The sequence below is a fragment of the Sorex fumeus genome, unplaced genomic scaffold (genome assembly GCF_029834395.1).
Source record: "Sorex fumeus unplaced genomic scaffold, SorFum_2.1 ptg000003l, whole genome shotgun sequence".
NCBI lineage: Eukaryota > Metazoa > Chordata > Mammalia > Eulipotyphla > Soricidae > Sorex > Sorex fumeus.
Genome location: NW_026606060.1, coordinates 31,773,202 through 31,799,775, shown reverse-complemented (window position 1 = coordinate 31,799,775; position 26,574 = coordinate 31,773,202). Strand labels below are relative to the sequence as shown.

General features: G+C 39.6%; 1 protein-coding gene across 1 annotated transcript in view; it reads right to left on the bottom strand.

The window, feature by feature from the left end:
* The window catches only part of LRRIQ1 (leucine rich repeats and IQ motif containing 1), a 246,312-nt gene that overhangs the window by 205,832 nt on the left and 13,906 nt on the right, over positions 1–26,574 (bottom strand). The window contains exons 7-9 of the mRNA XM_056116978.1: positions 25,861–25,935; positions 13,518–15,152; positions 6,999–7,151 (exon numbers count right to left, since the gene is read on the bottom strand). Of these exons, the coding sequence (XP_055972953.1) occupies positions 6,999–7,151; positions 13,518–15,152; positions 25,861–25,935 (1,863 nt within the window). The remainder of the gene's footprint in view (positions 1–6,998; positions 7,152–13,517; positions 15,153–25,860; positions 25,936–26,574) is intronic.

The following is a 26,574-nucleotide window of genomic DNA, read 5'->3' as shown; positions in this document are numbered from 1 at the left end:
ACCCAGCAATCTGGTGTCACATCCCAGTCTCCACACCACCACCACAACATGAAGAAACAACGCAAATCCCCACCACAAGGAGAGGACGATGAAAAGAGTCCAGATGCCTCAATAGGTGTTACTCACATAAAGGAGTTCTCTGATAAAAAATTCAGATATAAAGTAATGAATATGTTCAATGAACTCAAAGAAACCATAACATAGATATCCAGTAAGTTAAAGGAGGACATGAAAAAAGTGATTGAGAAAATACAGGAAGAAATGAGAGCAGAAATTGGAAAGCTATGCACAGAAATGTCATGAATAAAGGATTCGATAGATGAAATAAAAAACTTAACAGTATGTGTGCCCTCAACAGTAGAATGGCTACAGCTGAAGACTGAATCAGCAGGCTGGAAGATGAGCTGCAGGAAGCCTACAGACCTCAAAATTGCTCTACAGTGAATAAGAGACCTAGGGGATAATTTCAAGAGGAACAATAATAGGATCACTGGAGTACCAGAAGGTCAGGGAAGCAATCCCAATGAAAAAGCAAAGTTAAAGAAATCATTGCTGAGAAGTTCCCAGAGCTGGAAAATGCAGGCATCCAGATTCAAGGACCCTGAAGGGTGCCAGCTAAAAGAGACCCTAACAAAAGCATCCCAGGACATATCATAGTTAGAATGATGGATGCCACCGATAGAGACACAACACTGCAAGCAGCAAGGTCAAAGAAGGAAATCACATACAAAGTAACACCCCTTAGATTCACAGCAGACCTATCAGAAGAAAATCTCCACACCTAAAGGCAATGGTGGGATATAGTGAAAAAACTCACTGAAATGAATGCTTCACCAAGAATACTTTATCCGGCCAAACTCTCACTCAATCTCAAGGAACAGTACACTATTTTCTGGATAAACAACAGCTCGGGAACTTTATAGAATCAAAACCAAGCCTAGAAGAAGGGCTAAAGGGGCCACTGTAAGACAAGCACAACAAACCCTTACAGAAAGATGACACAAAACCCCATGACAATAATCTCTCTCAATGTCAATGGTCTAAATTCACCAATTAAGAGACACAGAGTGGGAAATGGATAAAGAGACAGAACCGAAAATTATGCTGCCTATAAGAAACACATCTGAACAGTCAAAACAAACACATACTCAAAATCAAAGGATGGAAAACAATCTGGCAAGCAAACAATCCCCTCAAAAAAGCTGGGATGGCCTTACCTGTATCGGACAACATAGATTTCAGGTTGAAAAAGATTAGAAGGGACAGAGAAGGCCATTTTTTATTAATCAAGGGATATGTACAACAGGTAGAAATCACTATACTAAACGTATACACACCCAATGAGGGACCAGCCAAATACCTACAACAACTGCTAGCAGACCTTAAGAAGGACATTAAAAGCAACACAATAGAACTTGGAGACTTCAACACCACCTTATCACCTCTGGATAGATCAAGAAGATTAAAACTCAGCAAGGAAATAATGGCTTGAAAGGACGAAATAGAAGAGAGAAGGCAAATAGATCTATACAGAACTTTGTATCACCAAAAAAAAAAAAGAATACACATTCTTTTCCAGTGCACATGGAACATTTTCTGGAATAGACCATGTGCTGGGCCACAAAGCATACCTCAACAGAATCAGGAAGATAGACATTGATCAACTATCTTTTCAGACCACGATGCACTGAGGATAGAAGTCAATCATGTACAGACGCAGAAAACAAATAAAACATCTGGAAATCAAACAACTCAATGTTGTACAAAGAGGTTAGGAAAGAAATCCAGAACAAAAAGACAAAAGACACCTGGAAACAAATGAGAATGAAGACACAAGCTACCCGAACCTGTGAGATGCAGCTAAAGCCGTGTAAAGGGAAAATTTATAGCTCTGCAATCATTTATCAGGAAGGAAAGGCCCACATAAAAAACGTAACTTTGCAGCACACAATCTTAGAAAAGGAACAACAAAAGGAGCCCAAAGCAGGCAGAAGGAAAGAGATCATAAAACTCAGAGCAGAAAATAACGACATGGAAACCAAAAAAAAAAAAAAAAAAAAAAAACAATCCAAAGGATCAATGAAACCAAGAGATGGTTCTTCAAGAAAATAAACAAGATTGATAAACCACTAGCAAAACTCACAAAGAAAGAGAGAGAACGCTAATAAACCGAATCAGAAATGAAAAGGGGGACATCACAATGGAAACCAAAGAAATTCAGAAAATCATCAGAGACTACTTTGAAAGTCTGTATGCAACGAAACAAGAGAACCTAGAATAAAGGGATAAATTCCTGGATTTCTATAATCTCCCAAAGTTGAATCAAGAAGATCTGGAATACCTGAATAGACCTATTAATATCAAGAAAATTGAAACTGTAATCAAAAGTCCTCCCCCCAAAAAAAAGAGCCCAGGTCCAGATGGATTCACTAGCGAATTTCTCCAAACATTTAAAGAGAACCTACTGCCAATTCTTCTCAAGCTTTTGCAGGAAATTGAAGAAACAGAAACTCTCTCAAACAGTTTCTATGAGGATCATATGTGTCTAATACCAAAAGGAAACAAAGACACCACAGAAAAAGAAAACTATAGGCTAATATTCCTGATGAACACAGATGTGAAGATTCTCAACAAAATATTAGCAAATAGAATTCAACAACTCATCAAAAAGATCATACACCACGACCAAGTGGGATTCATCCCAGGGATTCAAAGATGGTTTAACATTCCGAAATCAAGCAATATAATCCATCATATCAACAAAAGAAAAGATTAAAACCATATGATCATTTCAATAGATGCAGAAAAATCATTTGACAAGATCCAGCACCTGTTTATGATGAAAACCCTTGCCAAAATGGGGAGAGAAGAAACTTTCCACAAAACAGTTAAAACCGTCTACATAAGCCTATGGCAAGCATCATCCTCAATGAGGAAAATCTAAGAGCCTTCCCTCTAAGACCAGGGATGAGACAAGGATGCCCACTCTCTCCACTACTGTTCAATAAAGTACTGTAAATACTTGAAATAGCATTTAGGCAAGGAAAAGATATTAAGGGCATTCAGGTAAGAAAGGAAGAAGTCAAGCTCTCACTATTCGCAGACGATATGATACTATATTATAGAACCCTAAAACCTGTACCAAGAAACTCCGAGAAACAACAGACCTATATAGTAAAGTTGCTGGCTATAAAATCAAAACCCCAAAGTCCATTTCCTATATGCAAATAAGAGAGAAGAAAGTGACATGAAAATAACAATCCCGTTCACAATCGTGCCTCAGAAAATCAAGTACCTAGGAATCAGCTTAATTAAGGACATAAAAGACCTGTACAAAGAAAACTACGAAACTCCACTTCAGGAAATAAAAGAGGACATGAGAAAATGGAAAGATATCCCCTGCTCATGGATCGGGAGAATCAACATTGTCAAAATGGCAACAGTCCCCAAAATATTGTACAAATTCAATGCAACTGCTATAAGGATACCGATGACATTCTTCAAAGAAATGGAACAAACATGCCTGCAATTCATATGGAACAATAAGCACCCACAAAGAGTTAAAGCAATTCTTGGGAAAAAGAAAAAGGGAAGAATCAACCTCCCCAACCTCAAACTCTACTACAAAGCAGTAATAATTAAAACAGCATGGCACTGGAATAAAGGCAGAGCCGCAGACCAATGGAACAGGGTTGAATATACTGACATCTCCCCGCAAACATATGATCATCTAATCTTTCATAAGGGAGCAAGAAATGTGAAGTGGAGCAAGAAAAGCCTCTTTAACAAACTGTGCTTGCAAAACTGGACAGCTACATGCAAAAACATGGGCGCAGATCTCTGCTTAACACCATGTACAAAAGTAAGATCAAAATGGATTAAAAGACCTCAACATCTGACCAGAATCCATAAGGTACATTGAAGACAAGGTTGGCAAAACCCTTCACAAAAATTGAAAAGAAAAGTATCATCAAAGATGTCATACCACTGTCCAAGCAAGTGAAAACAGAGATAGACAAATGGGACTCTCTTAAACTAAGAAACTTCTGCACATCAAAAGAAACAGTGACCAAAATACAAAGACAGTCTACAAAACGGGAAAGGATACTCACCCAATACCCATCCGATAAGGGGTTAATAGCAAGTATATACAAATCACTGGTTAAACTCCACAAAAAGAAAACAACCAACTCCATCAAAAAATGGCACGACGAAATGAACTGAAACTTTCCCAAAGAAGAAATCCGAACAGCTAAAAGGCACATGAGGAAATGCTCTACATCACTAATTCATCAGGGAGATGCAGATCAAAACAACAATGAGATTTCATCTCACACCACAGAGACTGGCTCACATCTAAAAGAACAAAAGCAACCGGTGTTGGCGCGAATGTGGCGAGAAAGGGACTCTTCTTCACTTATGGTGGGAATGCCTACTGGTTCAGCCCCTTTGGAAAACAGTATGGACGATTCTCAAAAAATTAGAAATTGAGCTCCCATTTGACCCAGCAATTCCACTCCTGGGAATATATCCCAGAGAGGCAAAAAAGCACAGTCAAAATGACATCTGTACTTCTATTTTCATTGCTGCACAGTTCACAATAGTGAAACTTTGGAAAAAAGTACGAGTGCCTGAGGACAGATGACTGATTAAAGAAACATTGGTACATTTACACAATAGAATACTATGCAGCTGTTAGAAAAGACTAAGTCATGAAATTTACATACAAGTGGTTCTACATGGAAAGTATCATGCTAAGTGAAATGAGCCAGAACGAGAGGGACAGACATAGAAAGACTGCACTTATCTGGGGAATATAAAGTAAAAGAATGGGAGACGAACACCCAAGAATAGTTAAGTACCAGGAGGTTTGCTCCAGGACTTAGAAGCTGGCAGCATATGCTGAGGGAAATTGCAGCTCAGATACAGAAGGGAACACCAAGTAAAAGATGTTTGGAGGATTTGCTCGGGATGTGAGATGTGTGCTGAAAGTAGACTATAGACTAAAAATATGGTCACGCAATACCTCTAGTGCAAACCACAATACCCGAAAGGAAAGAGAGAGCGAAAGGAATGCCCTGCCACAAAGGCGGGGTGGGGTGGGGGGGAGGGGGCTGGTGGGGGGGAGGGCTCCTGGGATCACTGATAGTGGAGAATGGGCACTGGTGGAGGGATGGGTGCTCAATCATTGTATAATTGAAACCCAAGCATGAAAGTTTCTAAGTCTACTATTGTACCTCATAGTGTTTCACTAATAAAAAAAAAAAGAAAGAAAGAAAGAAAGGAAAAGAATAAATGCTGCAAGATCAAAAAGAAAAAAAAAGGCTCTCTAGGACAATTACAAAGCAGTAGGGAATTTTGCCTTGCGCACCACCAGCCTGGCCGAGCTGGTTTCGATTCCTCCACCTCTCTCGAAGGGCCCGGCAAGCTACCGAGAGTAACTCACCTGCACAGCAAAGCCTGGCAAGCTACCTTTGACATATTCAATACGCCAAACCCAGTAACAAGTCTCACAATGGAGATGTTCCTGGTCCCGCTGGAGCAAATCTATGAACGATGGGAAGACAGTGGGACAGTGCTACAGTGCTACATGCAAAAAATAAAATAAAAAATAAATAGCAATATAATTTCCACGAGCTGAAGCGATAGCACAGTGGTTGGGTGTTTGCCTTGCGTGCAGCCAGCCCGGCCAAACCGGGTTCAATTCCTCCACCCCTCTTGGAGAGCCCAGCAAGCTACCGAGAGTATCTCGCCCGCCCGGCAAAACCTGGCAAGCTACCCATGATGTATTCAATATGCCAAACACAGTAACAAGTCTCAAAATAGAGACGTTACTGGGCCAGCTCAAGCAAATTGATGAACAACAGGAGGACAGTGTGTGACAGTGTATAATTTCCACATGATCATCTTGCCTCTATGCTTCTCATACACTTTACCCTGATCTCTTCAGACCGTACTTTACATGTAGGGTTACTTCAAGACTGCCTTTTCTTTAATATAAATATTAATCTATTTTAAAACAGAGGGATAAAGTCACGCGGGTTCCGGGGCCGAGATCTCCAAGCCTACTCGGATTTGGGCCAAGCATCCTCCACCCAGATCCTCCAAATTCCAGTAGGCGGGGGTCACACCCACCAACTGGCCCCCTGGCGCCATGTAATCCCATCAACGGCCAAGACTCAGAGACTATAAAAACCAGCTCCCGGAAGAGAACAGTGCAGTCTCCTGCCCCCACGCCTGACTGTCCTCGCCGCCAGTGCCCCTTGGAGGGGAGCGGGTTGAGCTTTCCTCCCTGCCCCGACCAGGGCTCCGGCAGCCAAAGACCTCCAGGGCCAGCCACCACCACGCTGAGACCACTCTCCACACACATGAAGGTACTGGCAGAGGGACAAAGTCACGCGGGTTCCAGGGCCGAGATCTCCAAGCCTACTCGGATTTGGGCCGAGCATCCTCCACCCAGATCCTCCAAATTCCAGTAGGTGGGGGTCACACCCACCAACTGGCCCTCTGGAGCCGTGTAATTCCATCAACGGCCAAGACTCAGAGGCTATAAAAACCAGCTCCCGGAACCACGCTGCCGCGAATGCATCTTATTATGACATCTTATTATCTCATTTCTACTTTGGACAAACTGGCAGGTTACCGAATGTAGCCTGCCCACACGGCAGAGTCTGGCAAACTTCCCGTGGTGTACCCAATATGCCAAATACCAGTAACAATGATGGGTCTCATTCTCCTAAAGAGCCTTGAATATAATCTCAGGGCTAGGATGAAGGAAACGTTACTGGGGCCTGCTCGAGGCAATTGACGATTAACAGGATGATTTGTGATTGTGATTTGTGATCATCTTGCCTCTATGCTTCTCATACACTTTACCCTGATCTCTTCAGACCCTACTTTACATGTAGGGTTACTTCAAGACTGCCTTTTCTTGAATATAAATATTAATCTATTTTAAAACATCTTATAAATGTAAATAATAAAAAAATAGCATATACCTGGGCATCAATGTACTTCAGTTTTTTGCAATTACTCAGGCTATCCAAACTGGTTAATCCACAGCGTTGAAGAGATAAAAACTGAAGATTTGAACATTCTCCCAGTGTAGAAAGACTGCAACCTGGCAAATCCTGAAATATAATTGTTGTAACCTAAAGAATTAAAGAACATTGAAAAGCAAGTAGCATTTATCAAAAGCGAACATAAACTGTATTGACTTAGTATTAAATGTACTAAACTGTATAAATCTGTATTAAAATGTTTTGAAAACTCTAAACGAAGCAAAGAAATTCTATAGGTTGAAATCCACATTAACAAATAAATTTTATTTATAATCTTATTTTAATTATAAAATCATAAAATATGAAATCATTGGTTGCTTCTAGTTGTAAAGTAGTATGCATGGAAAAATATTATGTTATTAGTTTACTCCCTAATTGATCGCCAAAATCACTTGTGTTTTTTCTGTCCTTGGTACCACTTCAAGATTCATTGGATCACTGATTCACTGTCATCCCATTTTTCTTCGATTTACTTAAGTGGGCACCAGTAACATCTCCATTCATTCCAGTCCTGAGATTTTAGCAGCCTCTCTTTACTCATTGTTCCCAACCTATTGGAGGCTCTTTCTTGGTCAGGAAAATGAGACCCATTATTATTACTGTTTTTGCCATATTCAATATGCCACGGCTAGCTTGCCAGGCTCTGCCATGTGGGTGGGATACTCTAGGTAGCTTGTTGGGCTCTCTGAGAGACGCATATATGTAATATATTATGTGTATTGATTTTATTGATATTATGCATATTACGTGTATTAAATTTTCATATATATTATGTGTATATATATTTCTCTACCAAATATGGTGTGGTAATTATGGAAAATGGGTAGGAAGTGTCTTATGATGTATCTAGGACTATGTTCACTCACGAGTCAGGCTCAGCCCCAAGCTTGTGGAAAGTGGCCTTGGAGCGTGAAGTCTGTTGGGTAATGGAGGTGAGCTGCCAGGGGTTGGGTCCCTTGGGGTGGGGAGGGCTCTCACCAACCCCCCTCTGGGGCGCCCTGAGTGAAAACAGCCTGGCAAAGAGTCTCATTTCAAGATTACACTATAAAAACATTTGATCTTTGTGTTTGACAGTACCCCAAGGATACATGACTGAGACCAGTAGTCACCACTTGTCAAGGAATACATATTTTGTGTCCAACATGCCATACTTCAACTAGAATAGCTTATCTATTACAGAACAAAAAAGAAACTTTGAGGTGAGATATAAAAGAATATACAATAAATATACAAATATTCTTTCTTATCCCTACCAAGTAATATACCAAAACAAAAAATAAAATATGGAGAATGAAAGCAACATTTTCTTTATTTTTAAACATTTTGTAAAGGACTATTAACACATTTATTATTAAAATCTTATGTGAGTTCCAAACTGTAATTTTTTTTCCTTCGGGGAATTTCATGCCACATCTCGCTATTCTGAGCATCTACTCCTAGGTCTGTGCTTACGGGTCACTGCAGTACTGCTAGGCAGAGCATGTAGTACTAGAGATCAAGCTGAGAAGCTGTACTTGCAAAAGTGTGCTCCAGCCCTTTGTCTAATTGTCATTGAAATCATCTTGGAGAAAATATATAAGCAAAACCGCTTTAGAGTAAAAATATTTTCAAATTGCAACATGAAAAAATTCAAAACTCATATTTCCTAGATACTCAAATAACTAATTAAAAAATACAAAGTTTATAGGAAGAGTCTAGTGTGTAACCTGCTCCAAACAGAAATTTTCAAGAATGTTCTTGTTGAAGCTAAAATGAACAGTGCTTCGGGACATATATATATACATATATATATATATATATATATTATGATAGTTATATATTTGTTATATACAAACATTAGTTATATATACAGATATATATAATCTGTGTATATATATAACGAATGTATGTATATAGCTATTAAATGCAATTCCTCTGCATATGGAATATTTCCTGGACATTAAAATTAAACCATATTTGAAATTTACACATTTAGGTAGATAACTGGAGAGTCAATACCTCAGAAAGATATTTTTTAAAAGATTCAGGCTACAACTGGGTTGATTCCTTTATCAATTTTGTTTATAAGAACACACCCAGCTGTACTCAGGTTTTACCTTGGCCCTGTGCTCAGGGATTACCCTTGGCAGTGGTCAGGGAAATATCTGCGGTTCCAAGTCAACTGTCTGTAAGACAAGCACCTTCCCCACCACAGTCAGTTTTAAATCCTTTGAATATTTTAAAAGTAATTTTAAAGCTCAGCTGAATAAAAAAATCAAGTTTTATAGATATTTTATCAATTTTTCAAGCTTTCAAAAGACAAAACAATTGTTGAAACGATTTTCCTACAACTTTTTAGAAAGAAAAACACCCACCCATTTCTATTGAAATAGTGTCTATATAATGTCCATTTAACTTATTCATAAAGAGATGCTGTCAGAAAAGTCGCCCCAACTAAAAATCAAGAAACTCTTTTGATAAGAGCACTTATACATCAAAAACTCTATCACTACAAAATCATGGGTTAAAAAAAAAAACACTTTTGGGCAGGAGTGATAGCATAGTGGGTAGGGCATTTGTCTTGAGGCTGACTCTAGTTCAATCCCCTGCATTACATAATTCTGAGTGCAGAACCAGGAGTAATCTCTGAGCATCCTGAGCATGGCTGGATATGATGCAAAAAATAAAAAAAAAATACCTTCATTAACCCATAACATATTATTTTGTCAGGTTTAATAATATTTTGCTTATAATAAGCCAGTAGTATAATTAATTTCTAGTTATTATGATGTGAAAATTTGTTTAAATTTTTTAAAAATTGTTTAATTTAGTTATAATATAGATGTGACAACTGATACAGTAACTTTCTCTACAGCATCAAATTAAAAAAATTAGACACATTCCATGATGATCCCTCTTTCCTTTTATTGAGATTACATTTTTTTTACGATTTTCTTATGATACTGCAATTTATTGTCTATTCCACCCTAGATTTTCTAGGCATATGAGATAAAAAAAATTATTTGATCATTACTGACACATGCATGACAATAATCACACAAATAAATGTCCTCGGAATCAAGGCAACAGATAAGGAGTGCGTGTGCAGAACAACTAAAAGGGCTGGAGAAATAGTACAGGAAGTAGAGCGCTTTCCTTGTAGGAGGCTGATCTGGGTTCAATACCCAGAACCTTATTTGGTCCCCCAAGACCTGCTAGAAATGATGCCTGAGCAAGGATCCAGGAATAAGCTGCCAGCTGTTTCTCCAAAACTAGCAGATACAAAAAACAAAACAGGCACTGGAGCACAGCTGAAGGTCACTAATTACTTCTTTTAAAAATAAATGAATAGGGATGGAAAAGGTACAGAAGAGAAGGCACTTGCCTTGCATGTGACTGCAGCAACCATACCAAATCCCCAGCACCATATAAGGCTCTCTGAGTGCACAGCGAGGAATATCTCCTGAGTACTGCCAGATGAGGCCCAAACTCCAAAACACAAACAAATCAATACTATATGCTAGCCTTTTGAAAAATAAGTATATTAATATTTTATTAATTATTAATATATGTATTTATAAAGTTATTGATATTTATTTTATTATTTATTAATGCTACTAAAATATTAATAGAATTCCTAGTTTTCCCCAAATAAGGCCAATGCAAAAGATAATTGAAAAATTAATATTTGAGAGCTTCATGATTTAAAAATGAATTACTCCATCTACAGAATCAATGACTCATTCATATTAATTTGTTAAGACACAAAAATCAGTTTTGTTTAATGAACTATATCTTTTTCAAGATTGCATTCCATATAAAATGCCTAAAAATGTTATATTTTAGGGAATTCACTCACTCATTCTTGAATTGACTGAAAGGAAATATAGGTATCTAAGGCAAAGTGTAATTATAAAAGTAACAAAAGGAATGACTGCGTTGTGTTGTGTTGAACATCTGTTTAGTGCGACAGTCCCATGTCTATTCACTGCAGATTAAAAAAAATGTTTAAAACTCAGCTGCAGGGGCTGGAGCAATAGCACAGCGGGTAGGGCGTTTGCCTTGCACGCAGCCAACTCAAGTTTGATTCCCAGCATCCCATATGGTCCCCTGAGCACTGCCAGGAGTAATTCCTGAGTGCAGAGCCAGGAGTAACCACTGCATCGCTGGATGTGACCCAAAAAGGAAAAAAAAAATCCTCAGCTACAAAAAGATAATAAAAAGTAAAACTGACTTGAACAAAACAAAAATTAATTCCAAGTATGCCATGTACTATCACACCATTTATCATTCAACACATAAGAAAGTAACATATTCAAGCACAAAATCGTTATCACCATAATTGGTAAATAGCTGTCTCTCATGCCATGGTATAAAAGCATATAAGAAGGCCCTTATTTTGTGATTGTTATTTAAAAAAGTTAACATTAGTGAAAAAAATACCAAAACTTTAGTAGAGTCTAATACTGACACCAAGAAACACAAAATACTTTGTTAATTACCAATAACTATTCATCAATCATAATTGTTGTTGATATAGTTTACATTTAATATAAAATACATATATCACCTAAGACAGGACACCTGTTATTTATACTGCTCTTTCATATCCCAGATACCTTTAAACACTTGTCTCCTTAAATGCTCTACAGAATCTTCTGGAATCATATTTGAGACATTTCTAAATCTATAGCAGTGTATTTATCCATTGAACATCATTTTCTCAATTAAAGAAAGCTCCATATGACAAAGACCGTGTTTGTTTCTGTCTAATTTTATCCCACAAAAATTTCTGATTAATTATGAATAGAATATTGAGTGATCATTACAGTATGTTAAGGTACTCGCTGTGCATTAGGCTGACCCTGCTCCAGTCCCTACCACTCACTGCATGTGATCTCCCATACTGCCAGGAGTGATCTCTGAGTGCAAAGCCAGGAGTATCCTCTGAGTACTGCGGAGAGCTAGTCAAGCTCTACTTCAACACAAAATACAGTTAAGTCATATTCAGATTTCTTTACATCAGCAAAGGTACAAACAGAGGTTCCCAGGTTTCCTTTTTTAAAGCTGCATTCAGCAAAGATTATGGAGGGGCATTCAGTACTAGAAATGAACTCAGTACCTACTACATGCTGTTCAGGTGTTCCTTCCAGCACTTGAGCTATTCCACAAGACCTCTAGGAGTTCATAAAAGTAAAGTGGCATTATGTGAAATTTTTAATAATAGGATATGAATTTTTATTTTCTACTATTGCAGTGACAAAGCTGGCTGTTCGGAGAGCCCGGCAAGCTACCGAGAGTATTTGATATGCCAGACACAGTAACAATAAAGTCTCCAATGGAGACGTTACTGGGCCCGCTCGAGCAAATCGACGATCAACGGGAGGGCCTTTACCTTTTTTACCTTTACTATTGCAGTATCTGAAATTCTGTTTTTTTTTCTATATATCTGTCATCAACCTGTCTTATTTTTCCTTGAAAATATGGGTTTCATTAGAGGATTATTAGAAATATAATGGAATATAATCTTAAAGTTAAATCATATATGTACCAAATTTATACAGTATAAAAACTAATTATCTTTCTATATAAAATGTCTAGATTTCATTCTTACAACTTCTTTTCTGGAGCTTGTCAAGTACAGGGAAATCTACTTCATTCCAGAAGAAGCCACTAGGTGGTGGTGTGTCCAAGACTAAAGCAAAACTTCTATCAAGTTAGGAGTTTCCTACTGTAACTCAGGCCCCAGTGGGCTCGAGAGATAGCACAGCGGGTAGGGAGTTTGCCTTGCAGGGTTCCTCCGCCCCTCTTGGCAAGCTACTGAGAGTATATGGGCCACACGGCAAAGCCTGGCAAGCTCCCCATCGAATAGTATTTGATATGCCAAACACAGTAATAACTCTCACAATGGTGATGTTACTGGGTCCTCTTGAGCAAATCCATGAACAATGGAAGGACAGTGACAGTGACAGTAACTCAGCCTCAGCTTCCCAGAAGCTGCCACTCTTAGAAGTTTGATAATAACTCTTCAACACAGGTTTCAGGATAGCATCAAAGATCTTTAAAGTATCTCACTGGGATACTTCTCCCTCTTCACTGAGGGAGAAGATGCCCTCAAAAAAATTTAATTAAGTTTTTTTTTTTTTTCAGTTCGTCCCCATTTCCAATAGAGCAATTACTTCACAAGCAACTTCAGTAGTCAAAATGCAAAATTCACCAAAATCCAATTCTAGCACTTACAAAGTAGTTGTCCCCTTTTTCTAAATTTAACTTTCAGTGGTGAATAAAGTATGGTATTTAAACATTCTCAATAGTAAAAACCACAACTTTTATACATAATACAATCTAATTTTAATTAAAAGAGAGACAAAATTCTTAGATAAAAACTGTGTTCTATATTTTGGAAGCCAACTATATTTTCAAGTTTCACTGTAGGAAACCAACTATATTTTCAAGTTTCATAAAAATATCGAATACCTGTTTTAAAGTATTCCAAGGGCCACGTCGCAGAATTTCTATCATGTTTAAAGGAGGCATGATGTTGACTGGGCATTTAATAGGTCTTTTTCTCTTAACTATCTTCTTTTCCTGATTTTGCTGGAAAATTTCAAGCCAAGGTTTAAATGATTTCTTCCAAGCTAGTCTCTTCTCTTTAATAGTCAACAGGAGGGCTGTCTCTGGCAAAGATCTGGTTACAGTATTTTCACATTCAGCTCTATTTTCATGACATGGTTCTGGAATATCTCTCTTTTGAGACATAGGAGAATTTACTTCTGTAAAAACTAGAGCATTTTTTGCAACACATCCACCCATATCATTGCAAGGAGTACTGCTACCAGAAATAGCATCTTTCTTGATTATTTTGTCATCTAATTGAGTCCCTGCACCATCTCTCGTATAAAAAATTATGCTAGCATTTAGAGCATTATTTTGAGGACTTGCAACAGTATCTTCAATTTTTGAATTTTCTAGGTTTTGCACTATTACATTTTTCTCTTTGACTTCAGATTTTTCTAATTTTAAAGGTAGGGAATTTTGTCTTCTTGAAATAACTAGAGCATTTTCTTCACCTGGTATTCCATTCTGTTCTGATATCACTTTATTTTCCACTTTTACTATCTTAGTTTGCTGGTTATCTTGGATTATTTTCTGTAGCTCACTTTTCTTCACATCACTAATTGCCTCATTATGTTCTACTATTGTTACTTGTGTTTTTTGGCTCATATTCTCAGAGTTAGCAATTTTCATTGTTTCTTCTTTTAGTACCTGTGACTTTAATTCTTGCAATTGAAACTGTTCCATTGCATTTTCTTTGAAATTTTGATTTTCCAAGTAAGACTTTTGCTCTATATTTTCATATTCTGTTTCTTGCTTGTCTGATTTATCTGAACATTGTTGCTTTGGTAGGTTTCCTAGTTTTTCTTCCATTTTAAATTCAGTAAAAACTGTTTTGCTTGAGATAGAGTTGTCTGATTTTATTTGCTGTGATTCTTTCAATGCACTCTGTCTACATCCGTTTTCTCTATTCTTCAATTCTTCAACTAGCCCAAGGGGAACATGTTCCCACTTCTTTGATGTTTCATCTTCCAGACTTCTGGCTACATCATTCTTACCCTTTATTATACCCATAACAGTTGAATATTTGGCACTATACCCTCCCTGCTTTAATGTTCTAATTATCATTAGCTGCTTACTTGTGTCTTCTTTAAACCTTGCTTTTTCCATATTTAGTAGTTGTACTTTTTCTTGCCTCAGTAAGTTCTTTTTTTCTTCGTATTCTTTTACTCTTTCTATCCTTTCTTCATCTTTCTGCTTTCTAATCTCATTTTCTATCCTTTGTTTTTCCTCTAATCTTTTAGATTTTTCTTCTTCTATCTTTCGTATTTTAGCCTCTTTTTCTTTCCACTCTTGTGCTTTTCTTTTCTTAATTTCTAATTGTTCTCTTATGATTGGGCCATATTTTCTATGGACTACAAAAGCTTTATATGTAGCTTGAATTTTCACAGCTGCATTATGCTTCACTTTGAACAAACGTATTTTTTCTTTTTCCTGTAGGTCTTTAAATCTTGTTCTTTCTTCTTCCATTTGTAAATTCAAGTTTCTAATGAATTCCTAAAAGAAAAGAATTCAAATAGTAGTCACTATAATCTAAATACTCAATACTAGTAATTGTAGATTTTTAAACAAATATTAAAGCGAATTGATGAAGCAATTGCTAAAAAGTTAACTTAGCAAAATCAATGCCATTTGGAGTAAAGGATACCAATAAAATGTTTTCCATCCAACAACTGAGTAAAAATGTATAAGTTCTAGATATCACTGATACAAATATATAGATGTCAGCAATATTTTAGAACCCTGAAGAAAGTCAGCTTTATGAAAGCAAATGTTATCTATGTTGTATTCATTTCTGCTTTTTAAGTGTTTTAGAGAAATGGCTAGCACAATTTATATAAGTAAATTTTCATAAATAAAAATATAAAACATTCTAAAGTTTCAAAATAATGTAAGGAATGAATGTCAAATATGCAGTCATAGTAAAAGGAAAAGTTAATTAATATGCAAAGATGTTACATCATTAAGTTCTTGGAAAATTAGGTAGTAAGAAATATGGAATCTATGATGAAGAAAACAAATCTTTTAAATTTAACACTAGGGAAAAATGTTTAAAGTATCTAAAAATCAAGAATATTTGCCTTGGGGCTGGAGCAATAGCACAGCAGGTAGGGTGTTTTCCTTGCACGCGGCCAACCCAGGTTCGATTCCCCTGGGCCCTGCCAAGGGTGATTCCTGAGTGCAGAGCCAGGAGTAACACCTGTGCATCGCCAGGTGTGACCCAAAAAGAAAAATAAAATTGCCTTTCCCTTTAAAATTTTGAGAGAATTTAGGTATATTTCAGAAATTAAAAACAGATTCTAGAAAGAATGTAGAGAATGACTCAAAGAACACTCATGATCAAATAAACCATTAGTACTTTTTTTTCTATGCCTTCTTCCTTTCTCTTAAAAGGGCAGCTTGCTCTTAGTTCATTGTAAATTCTTTTTCTTAGGTAATACATTATATTTCTGGTTTCCTTATATTTTCTCTTGTCTTGAATTTAGTTGCTATATTTTTAAATTACCAGGGATGGTTTTCTTTGTATTGTCTCTACATGGACATCATTATTTCTGAACGTTCACTTAATCACCTAATTCCCGTTATTCATTGATTTATTCGAGCGGGTGCCAGTAACGTCTCCATTCATCCCGGTTGCGTGCTAGTGTAGCCCAATGGTATCTGTTCGTTTTAGGAACATGTAGAGCCTCAAACTGATCATTTAGGGTCTTGACGAAGAAGTCTGACCATCTTATAGGTGGGCGTCCACGTGATCTTTTGATGTCTCGTGGAATCCAATCAGTAATGGCTCTAGTCCAGCGGTTGTCTGTAAACCTCATTACGTGTCCAGCCCATCTGATTTTTGATGTCTTGGCAAATGAGACAGCGTCCCTGATTCTTGAGCGTTGACGAAGATCAGAACTCCGGATTCTATCTCTCATTTGAGTGAATCGTGATATTCCAAGCATAGTTCTTTCGATTCCTCTTTGAGAGACCCGAATAGTGTTCTCATCCTGTTTTCGTAGGGTCCAGGTCTCTGAGGCATATGTTAATGCAGGAAGAATAGTGGAATCAAAGAGATGTGCTCGTAGCTGGAGGTTCTTTGTCCTTTTAGTTATTTCTTCAATGCTCTTGAAGGCATTCCAAGCCGCTCTCTTCCTCCTGCGCAACTCAGGTGCCAGGTCATTCATCATGTTGATTTCTCGACCTAGGTATATATAACTGTTGCATTCGGAGATGGTGGTTCCGTTGAGAGCGAATGGAGCGTCAGGAACAAGGCTGTTTCTCATAAACATTGTCTTCGTAAGATTCAGCTGTAGTCCGACCTTTCCACATTCACGGTCAAAGTCGTTCAGCATTTGTGCCACTTGGTTGATGTTTGGTGTTATTAGAACGATGTCATCAGCAAAGCGGAGGTGGTGTAGTTGCCGACCATCTATCTTCACTCCCATGTTTTCCCATTCCAGCCGTCGCATGATGTTCTCGAGGGTGGCACTGAAGAGTTTTGGTGAAATGGTATCACCCTGCCGAACCCCTCTCTTGATATGGATGATTACTTCTTTGTAGAATGGTGAGATCTTGGTAGTAAATCCGCAATAGAGCTCACGAAGGATCCTGATGTATTGAGTTTGTACGCCCTGATTGGCTAGGGCTTCCATGACCGCTTCCGTCTCAACAGAATCAAAGGCCTTCTTTAAATCAATGAACGTTAGACAGAGTGGCATCTTGAACTCCCGAGATACCTCAATGAGCTTGGTTATTGTGTGGATATGGTCGATGGTACTGAATCCTTTTCGGAATCCAGCTTGTTTCACATGGTTGTCCTTCATCTAGTGTTCTGCTAATCCTATTCAGGATGACTCGAGTGAATAGTTTGTAGATGACAGACAATAGGCAGATTGGGCGATAGTTGCCAATGTCGTGGATGTCTCCTTTCTTGTATAGTAGTACAGTCTTGCTGGTTTTCCATTGGGATGGAACCTTGCATTCAGACAGGTAGCGTGTGAAGAGTCGAGCCAATGTATTGATGAGTACTGATGGTAAGTTCTTCAGGTGTTCAGGTCTGATCTTGTCTGGGCCAGGTGCTCTTTGTTTCTTTACCGACAAGATGGCATGTTGGATTTCGGAAGGGAGAACATTGCGAACGACATATCCATCATGTGGTATGTGGTATGTGGGCAAGTGGATGTGGCTATTAAAGAGATCTGAGTAGAAGTCATGAATAATCTTCTCCATTGCCCTTCTGGAAGATGTGATAGATCCATCATGATGTCGGAGGGCAGTCATCTTGGTTTTGTAGTTGGTGAAGGACAGGCGGGCATTACGAATGTTTTTCCCAGCTTCTGCTGCATCTACCTCATCCTTGATGGCTTCTCTGCACTGTTTTGCCAGTTCGGACGTTTGCTTGTGGTTGCCTGAGGCACGTGCCAAGCCACGTTGGCGAATAAGTTCAAGAGTGTTCGAAGAAAGACGGTTTTTTGTGGTTATCTCTCTCTTGGCATTCCTTGCATAATCATGGAGGTGCTGAATCATTCGATTGTATTCCTCATCAATGTTGTCAATGACGGCATCTTCCCATGTTGCCGCAACAGAGCCAAAGAGTTCCCAGTTGGTGGTTGTTCTGGGAGTCCTCTTCTTAAACCTTGCATTCTTTTCTCCTCGTTCTGTGAGGTAGAATTTTGCACGAAGAAGACGGTGGTCTGATCCCATTTGGAATTTTGGGACAACAGCAACATCAGTTAGGCAAAACCGCCGATTGAATATGATGTGGTCTATTTCATTGTGGAACCGTCCATCGGGAGACTCCCATGTCCAACTTTTACATTCAGCCTTTTGGAATTGTGAGTTACCATGGAAGGTTTTGGTTGACATGATGAACTCAGACAGTCTGTCACCCTGTTCGTTCCATTCCAGGCCATGGGTTCCGATGTGGAGTTCATCGACTGATCTTCTTGGTCCTATCTTGGCATTAAAATCACCGACAATGATCTTGTAGAAGGTGTGATCTTCTTTATAGAATTTCTCCAGCTCCATGTAGAATTTCTCAGTTTTTCTTTCACCATAACTGGATGTTGGTGCATAGACAACAAAGATAGAAACTGCCGGTAGTGAGCCACATTTATTCAAGTGTAATCGTCCGATTCGGGTTGTTAGGCATTCAAATGAATCAATGCTCGTGACTAAGTTTGTGTTGACAAGGATACCGACACCACCGACGCCTCTTTTATCACATGTTCCAAGGAACAGTTCTTCTCCAGTGTCAAAAACAGCATGATGGGATTGATGTCTTCTCGTTTCGTTCTTTTCTGAACGTTAAGATCAATATTTTTTAAAGAATTTTAAAACACTTTTCAATATTGTTTCTTTACCCATTGTTTCTTCTCTATTCTCTCCTTTCCTTCTAGAATTGCTATTCCATTATTTATAACCTTTTGCTATATGCTACACAATTGTTTATTTTTATTGTTGTTTTACGACCTTTTCTCCATTATGTGTTTTCTTATTGACCAAGCTTCAGTTTTATAAAATTTACATGTGAATATAATTACAACTAATTTTATTTTATATATTAAAATTTTCAACTCCAAGATGATATTTAATTACATATTCTAAGTCTCTTCTCATATCACCTCCCTGCTTAACTATTTTGAAGTTACACAAAAGAGCTATTTAATTATTCTGAACTACAATAGGTAACTTACTATTGGGTTTTTATTTGAGGGGAGTAACTTTTATTAAATTTTTATTCTTCAAGTATTTAACATAAGTTTTTTTTCCCCCTTTATTTTATTTTATTTTTTTTAAAGTTGTAGATTTACAATTTTTTGTGCTTTGGTTTCAATTATACAATGATCAGATACCCATCCCTCCACCAGTGCCCATTTTCCACCACCATGGATAATATCCTTCCCACCCCCATCCCCCCTTCCCCCCTGTCTCTGTGGCAGGGCAATCCCCTGTGTTCTCTCTCTCCTTTTGGGTGTTGTGGTCTGCAAAAGAGGCATTGAGTGGCAAACATGTTCAGTCCATAGTCTACTTTCGACATTAACATAGTTTTAATGAACAGTTGAACTGATCACATTATAATATTGAAGCATATCAATTCAACATGTACATCAAATCTACATAATGCTACACATTATAAAAAAATCTATCTGGACCAAAAAAATACTTTTTCAAAACTTTCCTTATATAAATAAATAAAAGATAAAAGAAATACAAAATTAATAAATTTTTCATTATCAATGGAAATTTTATCTACATTTGTGCTGACTTGAAGTATGTTTATATAAAAATACAGAATATATAAGTTATATATAAGTATAAGTTAAATATAAGTTATAATACTCTCCACGCGCGTGGATGAGCCTCACGTATAAAGGAAACAGCAGAGGAACCCAGGTGTGCGGGACCTGGGGTTGAGATCTCCAAGCCCGCACAGTTCGGGACTGGGCTTTCCAGTAGCTAGTTACACCCACCAACTGCCGTGTAACCCATCAACGGCCAGGATCCAGAGACTATAACACCAAGCTCCCGCATTCGTGGCCACGCGACTTCTTATTCTCTAATTCTCGATCTCAGAGAACCTGGCAGGCTACTGAGAGTATCATACCAGCACATATGCCTGAATAGGAACACCTGTAAAGTTTATTTGTGTTTTCAGGCTACCAAGAATATCCCACCCACATGGCAGAGCCTGGCAAGCTACCTATGGTGTATTCGATATGCCAAATTCAGTAAATACAATGGATCTCATTCCCCTGACCCTGAAATGGCAGAGTCGAGAAGGATGTGGAAGGAGAGGCTGATAAAATCTCAAGGCCAAAGTAGGCTGCCAAAACGAAGAAAGACATAAATGACTGTCTGTACTTTCAATGCACATACACTGGCATCTGATGCATCCATCAAGGACCTGATGGGACAAGTGTGAAAGATCAAGTATGACATCATTGGTCTGACCGAGATGAGAAGGCATCAATCACATCAAGCCATTTTTGACACTGGAGAAGAAACTGTTCTTTGGAACATGCGACAAACGAGGCATCGGTGGTGTCGGTGTCCTTGTCAACACAAACTTAGCCATGAACATTGATTCATTTGAATGCCTAACAACTTGAATTGGATGATTACACTTGAATAGATGTGGCTCACTACCGGCAGTTTCTGTCTTTGTTGTCTACGCACCAACATCCAATTATGGTGAAGGAGAAATTGAGAAGTTCTACATGGAGCTGGAGAAGTTCTATAAAGAAGACCACACCATCTATAAGATCATTGTCAGTGATTTTAATGCCAAGATAGGACCAACAAGATTACCCGAAGAACTTAACATTAGAACCCATAGCCTAGAATGGAACGAACAGGATGACAGACTGTCTGAGTTCATCATGTCAACCAAGATCATCCATGGTACCTCACAGTTCCAGAAGGCCGAATCTAAACATTGGACATGAGAGTTTTCTGGTGGATGGTTCCATAACGAAATTGAGCACATCATATTCAAAAAAAAAAAAAGACTGCACTGGCGCCGTGTAATCCCATCAGCGGCCAAGACTCAGAGACTATAAAATCCAGATCCCGGACGAGAACAGTGCAGTCTTTTGCCCCCGCGCCTGGGTGTCCCTCGCCGGGACCCCTTGGAGGGGAGCGGGTCGAGCTTTCCTCCCCGCCCCGACCGGGGCTCCGGCAGCCGAAGACCTCCAGGACCAGCCACCACCATGCTGAGACCACTCTCCGCACACATGAAGGTACTGGCAGAGGGACAAAGCCACGCGGGTTCCAGGGCCGAGACCTCCAAGCCTACTCGAATTGGAGTCGAGCATCTTCCACCCAGATCCTCCAAATTCCAGTAGGCGGGGGTCACACCCACCACCTGGCCCCCTGGCGCCGTGTAATCCCATCAGCGGCCAAGACTCAGAGACTATAAAATCCAGATCCCGGACGAGAACAGTGCAGTCTTTTGCCCCCGCGCCTGGGTGTCCCTCGCCGGGACCCCTTGGAGGGGAGCGGGTCGAGCTTTCCTCCCCGCCCCGACCGGGGTTCCGGCACCCGAAGACATCTTATTACCTCATTCCTACTTTGGACAAACTTGCAGGCTATCGAATGTAGCCTGCCCACAGGGCAGAGTCTGGCAAACTCCCCGTGGCCTACCAAATATGCCAAATACCAGTAACAATGATGGGTCTCATTCTCCTAAAGAGCCGTGAATATAATCTCAGGGCTAGGATGAAAGAGACGTTACTGGGGCCTGCTCGAGGCAATCGACGATTAACAGGATGATGAAATGAAATGAAATGAAATGAAATGAAATGTTCAATCGACAGTTTTGCCTGACTGATGTTGCTATTATCCCAAAATTCCAAATGGGATTGGACCGCCATCTACTTTGTGCAAAATTCTACTTCACAGAGCGGAGAGAAAGGAATGCAAAGTTTAAGAAGAGAAATTCCAGAACGACCACCAACTGGGAGTTCTTTGGCTCTGTTGTGGCAACATGGGAAGATGCCGTCATTGACAACATTGACGTCATTGACAACATTGACGAGGGAAATGATCCACTGGTTCAGCATCTCCATGATTATGCGAGGAATGCCAAGAGAGAGATAATCACAAAAAAAACGCCTGTCTTCGAAAACTCTTGAGCTAATTCGCCAATGTGGCTTAGCGCATGCCTCAGGCAACCACAAGCGAACACAAAGCAGTGCAGAGAACTGATCAAGGAAGACTTCAAAGAGAGAAGAGCAGAAGTGCTGGTAGATGCGGCAGAAGCCGGGAAAAGCATTCATAATGCCCGCCTGTCCTTCACCAACTACAAGACCAAGATGACTGCCCTCCGACGTCCTGATGGATCTATCACATCTTCCAGAAGGGCAATGGAGAAGATTAGTGATGACTTCTACTCACAATCACAATCACAATCACAAATCATCTTGTTATTCGTCAATTGCCTCGAGCAGGCCCCAGTAACGTCTCCTTCATCCTGGCCCTGAGGTTATATTCAAGGCTCTTTAGGAGAATGAGACCCATCATTATTACTGGTATTTGGCATATTGGGTACACCACGGGGAGTTTGCCAGACTCTGCCGTGTGGGTAGGCTACATTCAGTAGCCTGCTAGTTTGTCAAAGTAGGAATGAGATGTCATAATAAGATGTTGCGTGGCCGCAAATGCGGCCACGCGGTTCTGGAAGCTGGTTTTTATAGTCTCAGAGTCTTGGCCGCTGATGGGATTACACGGCGCCAGGGGGCCAGTTGGTGGGTGTGACCCCCGCCTACTGGAATTTGGAGGATCTGGGTGGAGGATGCTCGACTCCAATCCGAGTAGGCTTGGAGATCTCGTCCCCAGAACCCACATGGCTTTGTCCGTCTGCCAGTACCTTCATGTGTGCGGAGAGTGGTCTCAGCATGGTGGTGGCTGGTCCTGGAGGTCTTCGGCTGCCGGGGCCCTGGCGAGGGCGGGGAGGAAAGCTCAACCCGCTCCCCTCCAAGGGGCCCCGGCGAGGAATAGCCAGGCGCGGGGGCAGGAGACTGAGCTCTTCTTCTCAGAGACTATAAAAACCAGCTCCCGACTTCTACTCAGATCTCTTTAATAGCCACGTCCACTTGCCCACATACCAAATTCCACAGGATGAATATGTCATTCCCAACGTTCTACCTTCTGAAATCCTACACACCATCTTGCGGAAAAGAAACAAAGAGCACCTGGCTCAGACAAGGTCAGACCTGAACACCTGAAGAACCTACCATCAGTACTCATCAATACACTGGCTCGGCTCTTCAGACTCTACCTGTCTGAATGCCAGGTTCTGTCCCAATGGAAAACCAGCAGGACTGTACTACTATACAAGGGAGACATCTACGACATTGGCAACTATTGCCCAATCTGCCTATTGTCTGTCATTTACAAGTTGTTCACTCGAATAATCCTGAATAGGGTTGGAAGAACATTAGATGAAGGACAACCATGTGAGCAAGCTGGGTTCCGCAAAGGATTCAGCACCATCGACCATATCCACACGATAGCCAAGCTCATTGAGGTTTCTCGGGAGTTCAAGATGCTGCTCTGTCTAATGTTCATTGATTTAAAGGCCTTTGATTCTGTTGAGACAGAAGCGGTCATCGAAGCCCTAGCCAATCAGGGTGTTCAAACTCAATACATCAGATCCCCCATGAGCTGTATTACGGATTCACTACCAGGATCTCACCATTCTACAAAGAAGTGATCATCCACGTCAAGAGAAGGGTTCGGCAGGGTGATACCATTTCACTGAAACTCTTCAGTGCCACCCTCGAGAATGTCATGTGATAACTGGAATTGGAAGGAATGGGAGTGAAAATAGATGGTCGGCAACTACATCACCTCTGCTTTGCTGATGACATCATTCTAATAACACCAAACATCAGCCAAGCGGCACAAATGCTGACTGACTTCAACCATGAGTGTGGAAAGGTCAGATTACAGCTGAATCTCACAGAGACAATGTTCATGAGAAACAGTCTTGTTCCTGACGTTCCATTTACTCTCAATGGAACAACCATTTCCGAATGCAACAGTTATGTGTACCTAGGTTGAGAAGTCAACATGACAAATGACCTAGCACCTGAGTTGTGCAGGAGAGAGAGTGGCTTGGAATGCCTTCAAGAGCATCAAAGAAATAACTAAGAGGATGAAGAATCTCCAGCTCTGAGCACATCTCTTTGATTCCACTGTTCTTCCTGCATTAACATATGCCTCAGAGACCTGAGCCCTACGAAAACAGGATGAGAAGTTATTCTGGTCTCTCAAAGAGGAATCGAAAAAGCTATGCTTGGAGTATCATGCTTCACTCAAATGAGAGAAAGAATACGGAGTTCTGACTTCCGTCAATGCTCAAGAATCAGGGAAGCTGTCTCGTTTGCCAAGGCATCAAAAATCAAATTGACTGGACACGTAACGAGATTTAGAGATGACTGCTGGACTAGAGCCATTACCAACTGGCTTCCATGGGACCTCAAAAGACCGCGTGGATGCCCACCTATGAGATGGTTAGACTTCTTCATCAAAACCCTGAATGATCAGTTTTAGGCTCTTCATGTTCTTAGAATGAGCAGATGCCATTGGGCTACGCTAGAACACAACAAGGGATGAATGGAGATGTTACTGGCTCCCACTCGAGCAAATCAATGAGTAACGGGATATCACGTGATCAAGTGATGTCATCAGAATCTTCTTAGATTTTAGGGGTTTATTAAATTCAATAATTTTTCTTCAAGTAGTGCAATAGCCATCTTTAGTCATAATGAAATCATAAATCATCACAGTCTATTTCTTTATATCTTAAGGCAACTTTAGGATTGAAAATTCATATAGAGGGCAAGGGTTGTGGCAGATTGCCTACTATATACACATAAAACTTGGGTTCAATCTCTAGCATCACAAAAGCAAAGAAACAAAATCTCACTGTTGGTTCAGCTGTGGATGACAATTCTTTAAGAAATAAATTTCTTTGGGGCTGGAGAGGTAGTACAATGGGCAGAGTGCATACATTGCATGCAGAAAGCTTGGGTGCAATCCCAGCATGATGCCTTAAGTATGAGCTGGAGCTACCCCTGAGTGTGGAGCAGAGAAAAAACCCTAAGCACCACTGTGTATGTTCAAAAAAAACAGAAACAAATAAATAAATACAACTTAGTGTAAATATTAACTCATTAAATAAAGTTATTTAACTTAAATTTAGGAAATTATATTTTAATAATAATTTATAGTTATTAATTTTTTAAGATAATAAATCTCTTTGGGTGGGGTATTGGACTACATCTGATTATGCTCAGAACTTATTCCTGGCTTTGCACTCAGGGACCAATGTTCAGTCCTTGCAGGGCTCAGGGGACTGTATGGGGTGCCTGGGATTAAACCTATGTTGGCCACATGCAAGGCAAGTGCTTTACCATTTGGACTACCTCTCCTAGCCTTTAAAGTAGCCAGTCTCGGGGCTGGAGTGATAGCACAGCGAGTAAGGCGTTTGCCTTGCACGCGGCCAACCCGGGTTCGATTCCCAGAATCCCATATAGTCCCCCAAGCACCGCCAGGAGTAACTCCTGAGTGCAGAACCAGGAGTAACCCCTGTGCAATGCCAGGTGTAAGCCAAAAAGCAAAATAAATAAATAAATAAATAAATAAAGTAGCCAGTTTCACATTGTAATTTATCAAATGCAATTATTTTACTTATTAAAAAACAAATAGATACCTCATGCTGCTTAAATTTCTCTTTCCATATTTTCTCCTGTGTATGGAGCTCCTCATTAATCTTGTTTTGTTCTTGCTGAAAATTTGGTAATATTAAATATTACATTAGGGGGATAAAAAAAACATTTAAAACTTAATAATAAAATTGACAAGTGATAGCACAGCGGGTAGGGAGTTTGCCTTGTACGCGGCCCACATGGCTGACCCGAGTCTGATTCCTCCACCCCTCTCAGAGAGCACAGCAAGCTACCGAAAGAATCTCAACCGCACAGCAAAGCCTGGCAAACTACCCATGACATATTCGATATGACAAACACAGTAACAAGTCTCACAATGTTACTGAGCCCGCTCGAGTAAATCAATGAACAATGGGAGGACAGTGACAATGACATTAACATGTCAAAGTTCCTAACATAAGCTTATCACAACATTTATTTATAAACAATGATTGGAGATACCATCTTACCCAGTATTCCAAATTAGTCTTTAATTTAAACTTATAAATATATAAACGTACAAATCATATAAATCATATAACATATAAATCAATATTTTTCAACTGGGAATCACATGGCCATTTGTGGATTCCTGGGATATCCCAAGAGCGCCACATGTGAAAATCGCATAAATGGGGATCATGGCAGAAGACTTGTGTGGAACTACTGTTAAGATAAGAGGGCATATGAAATGCCAGAAGGGGTGTAATAGAAAAAAA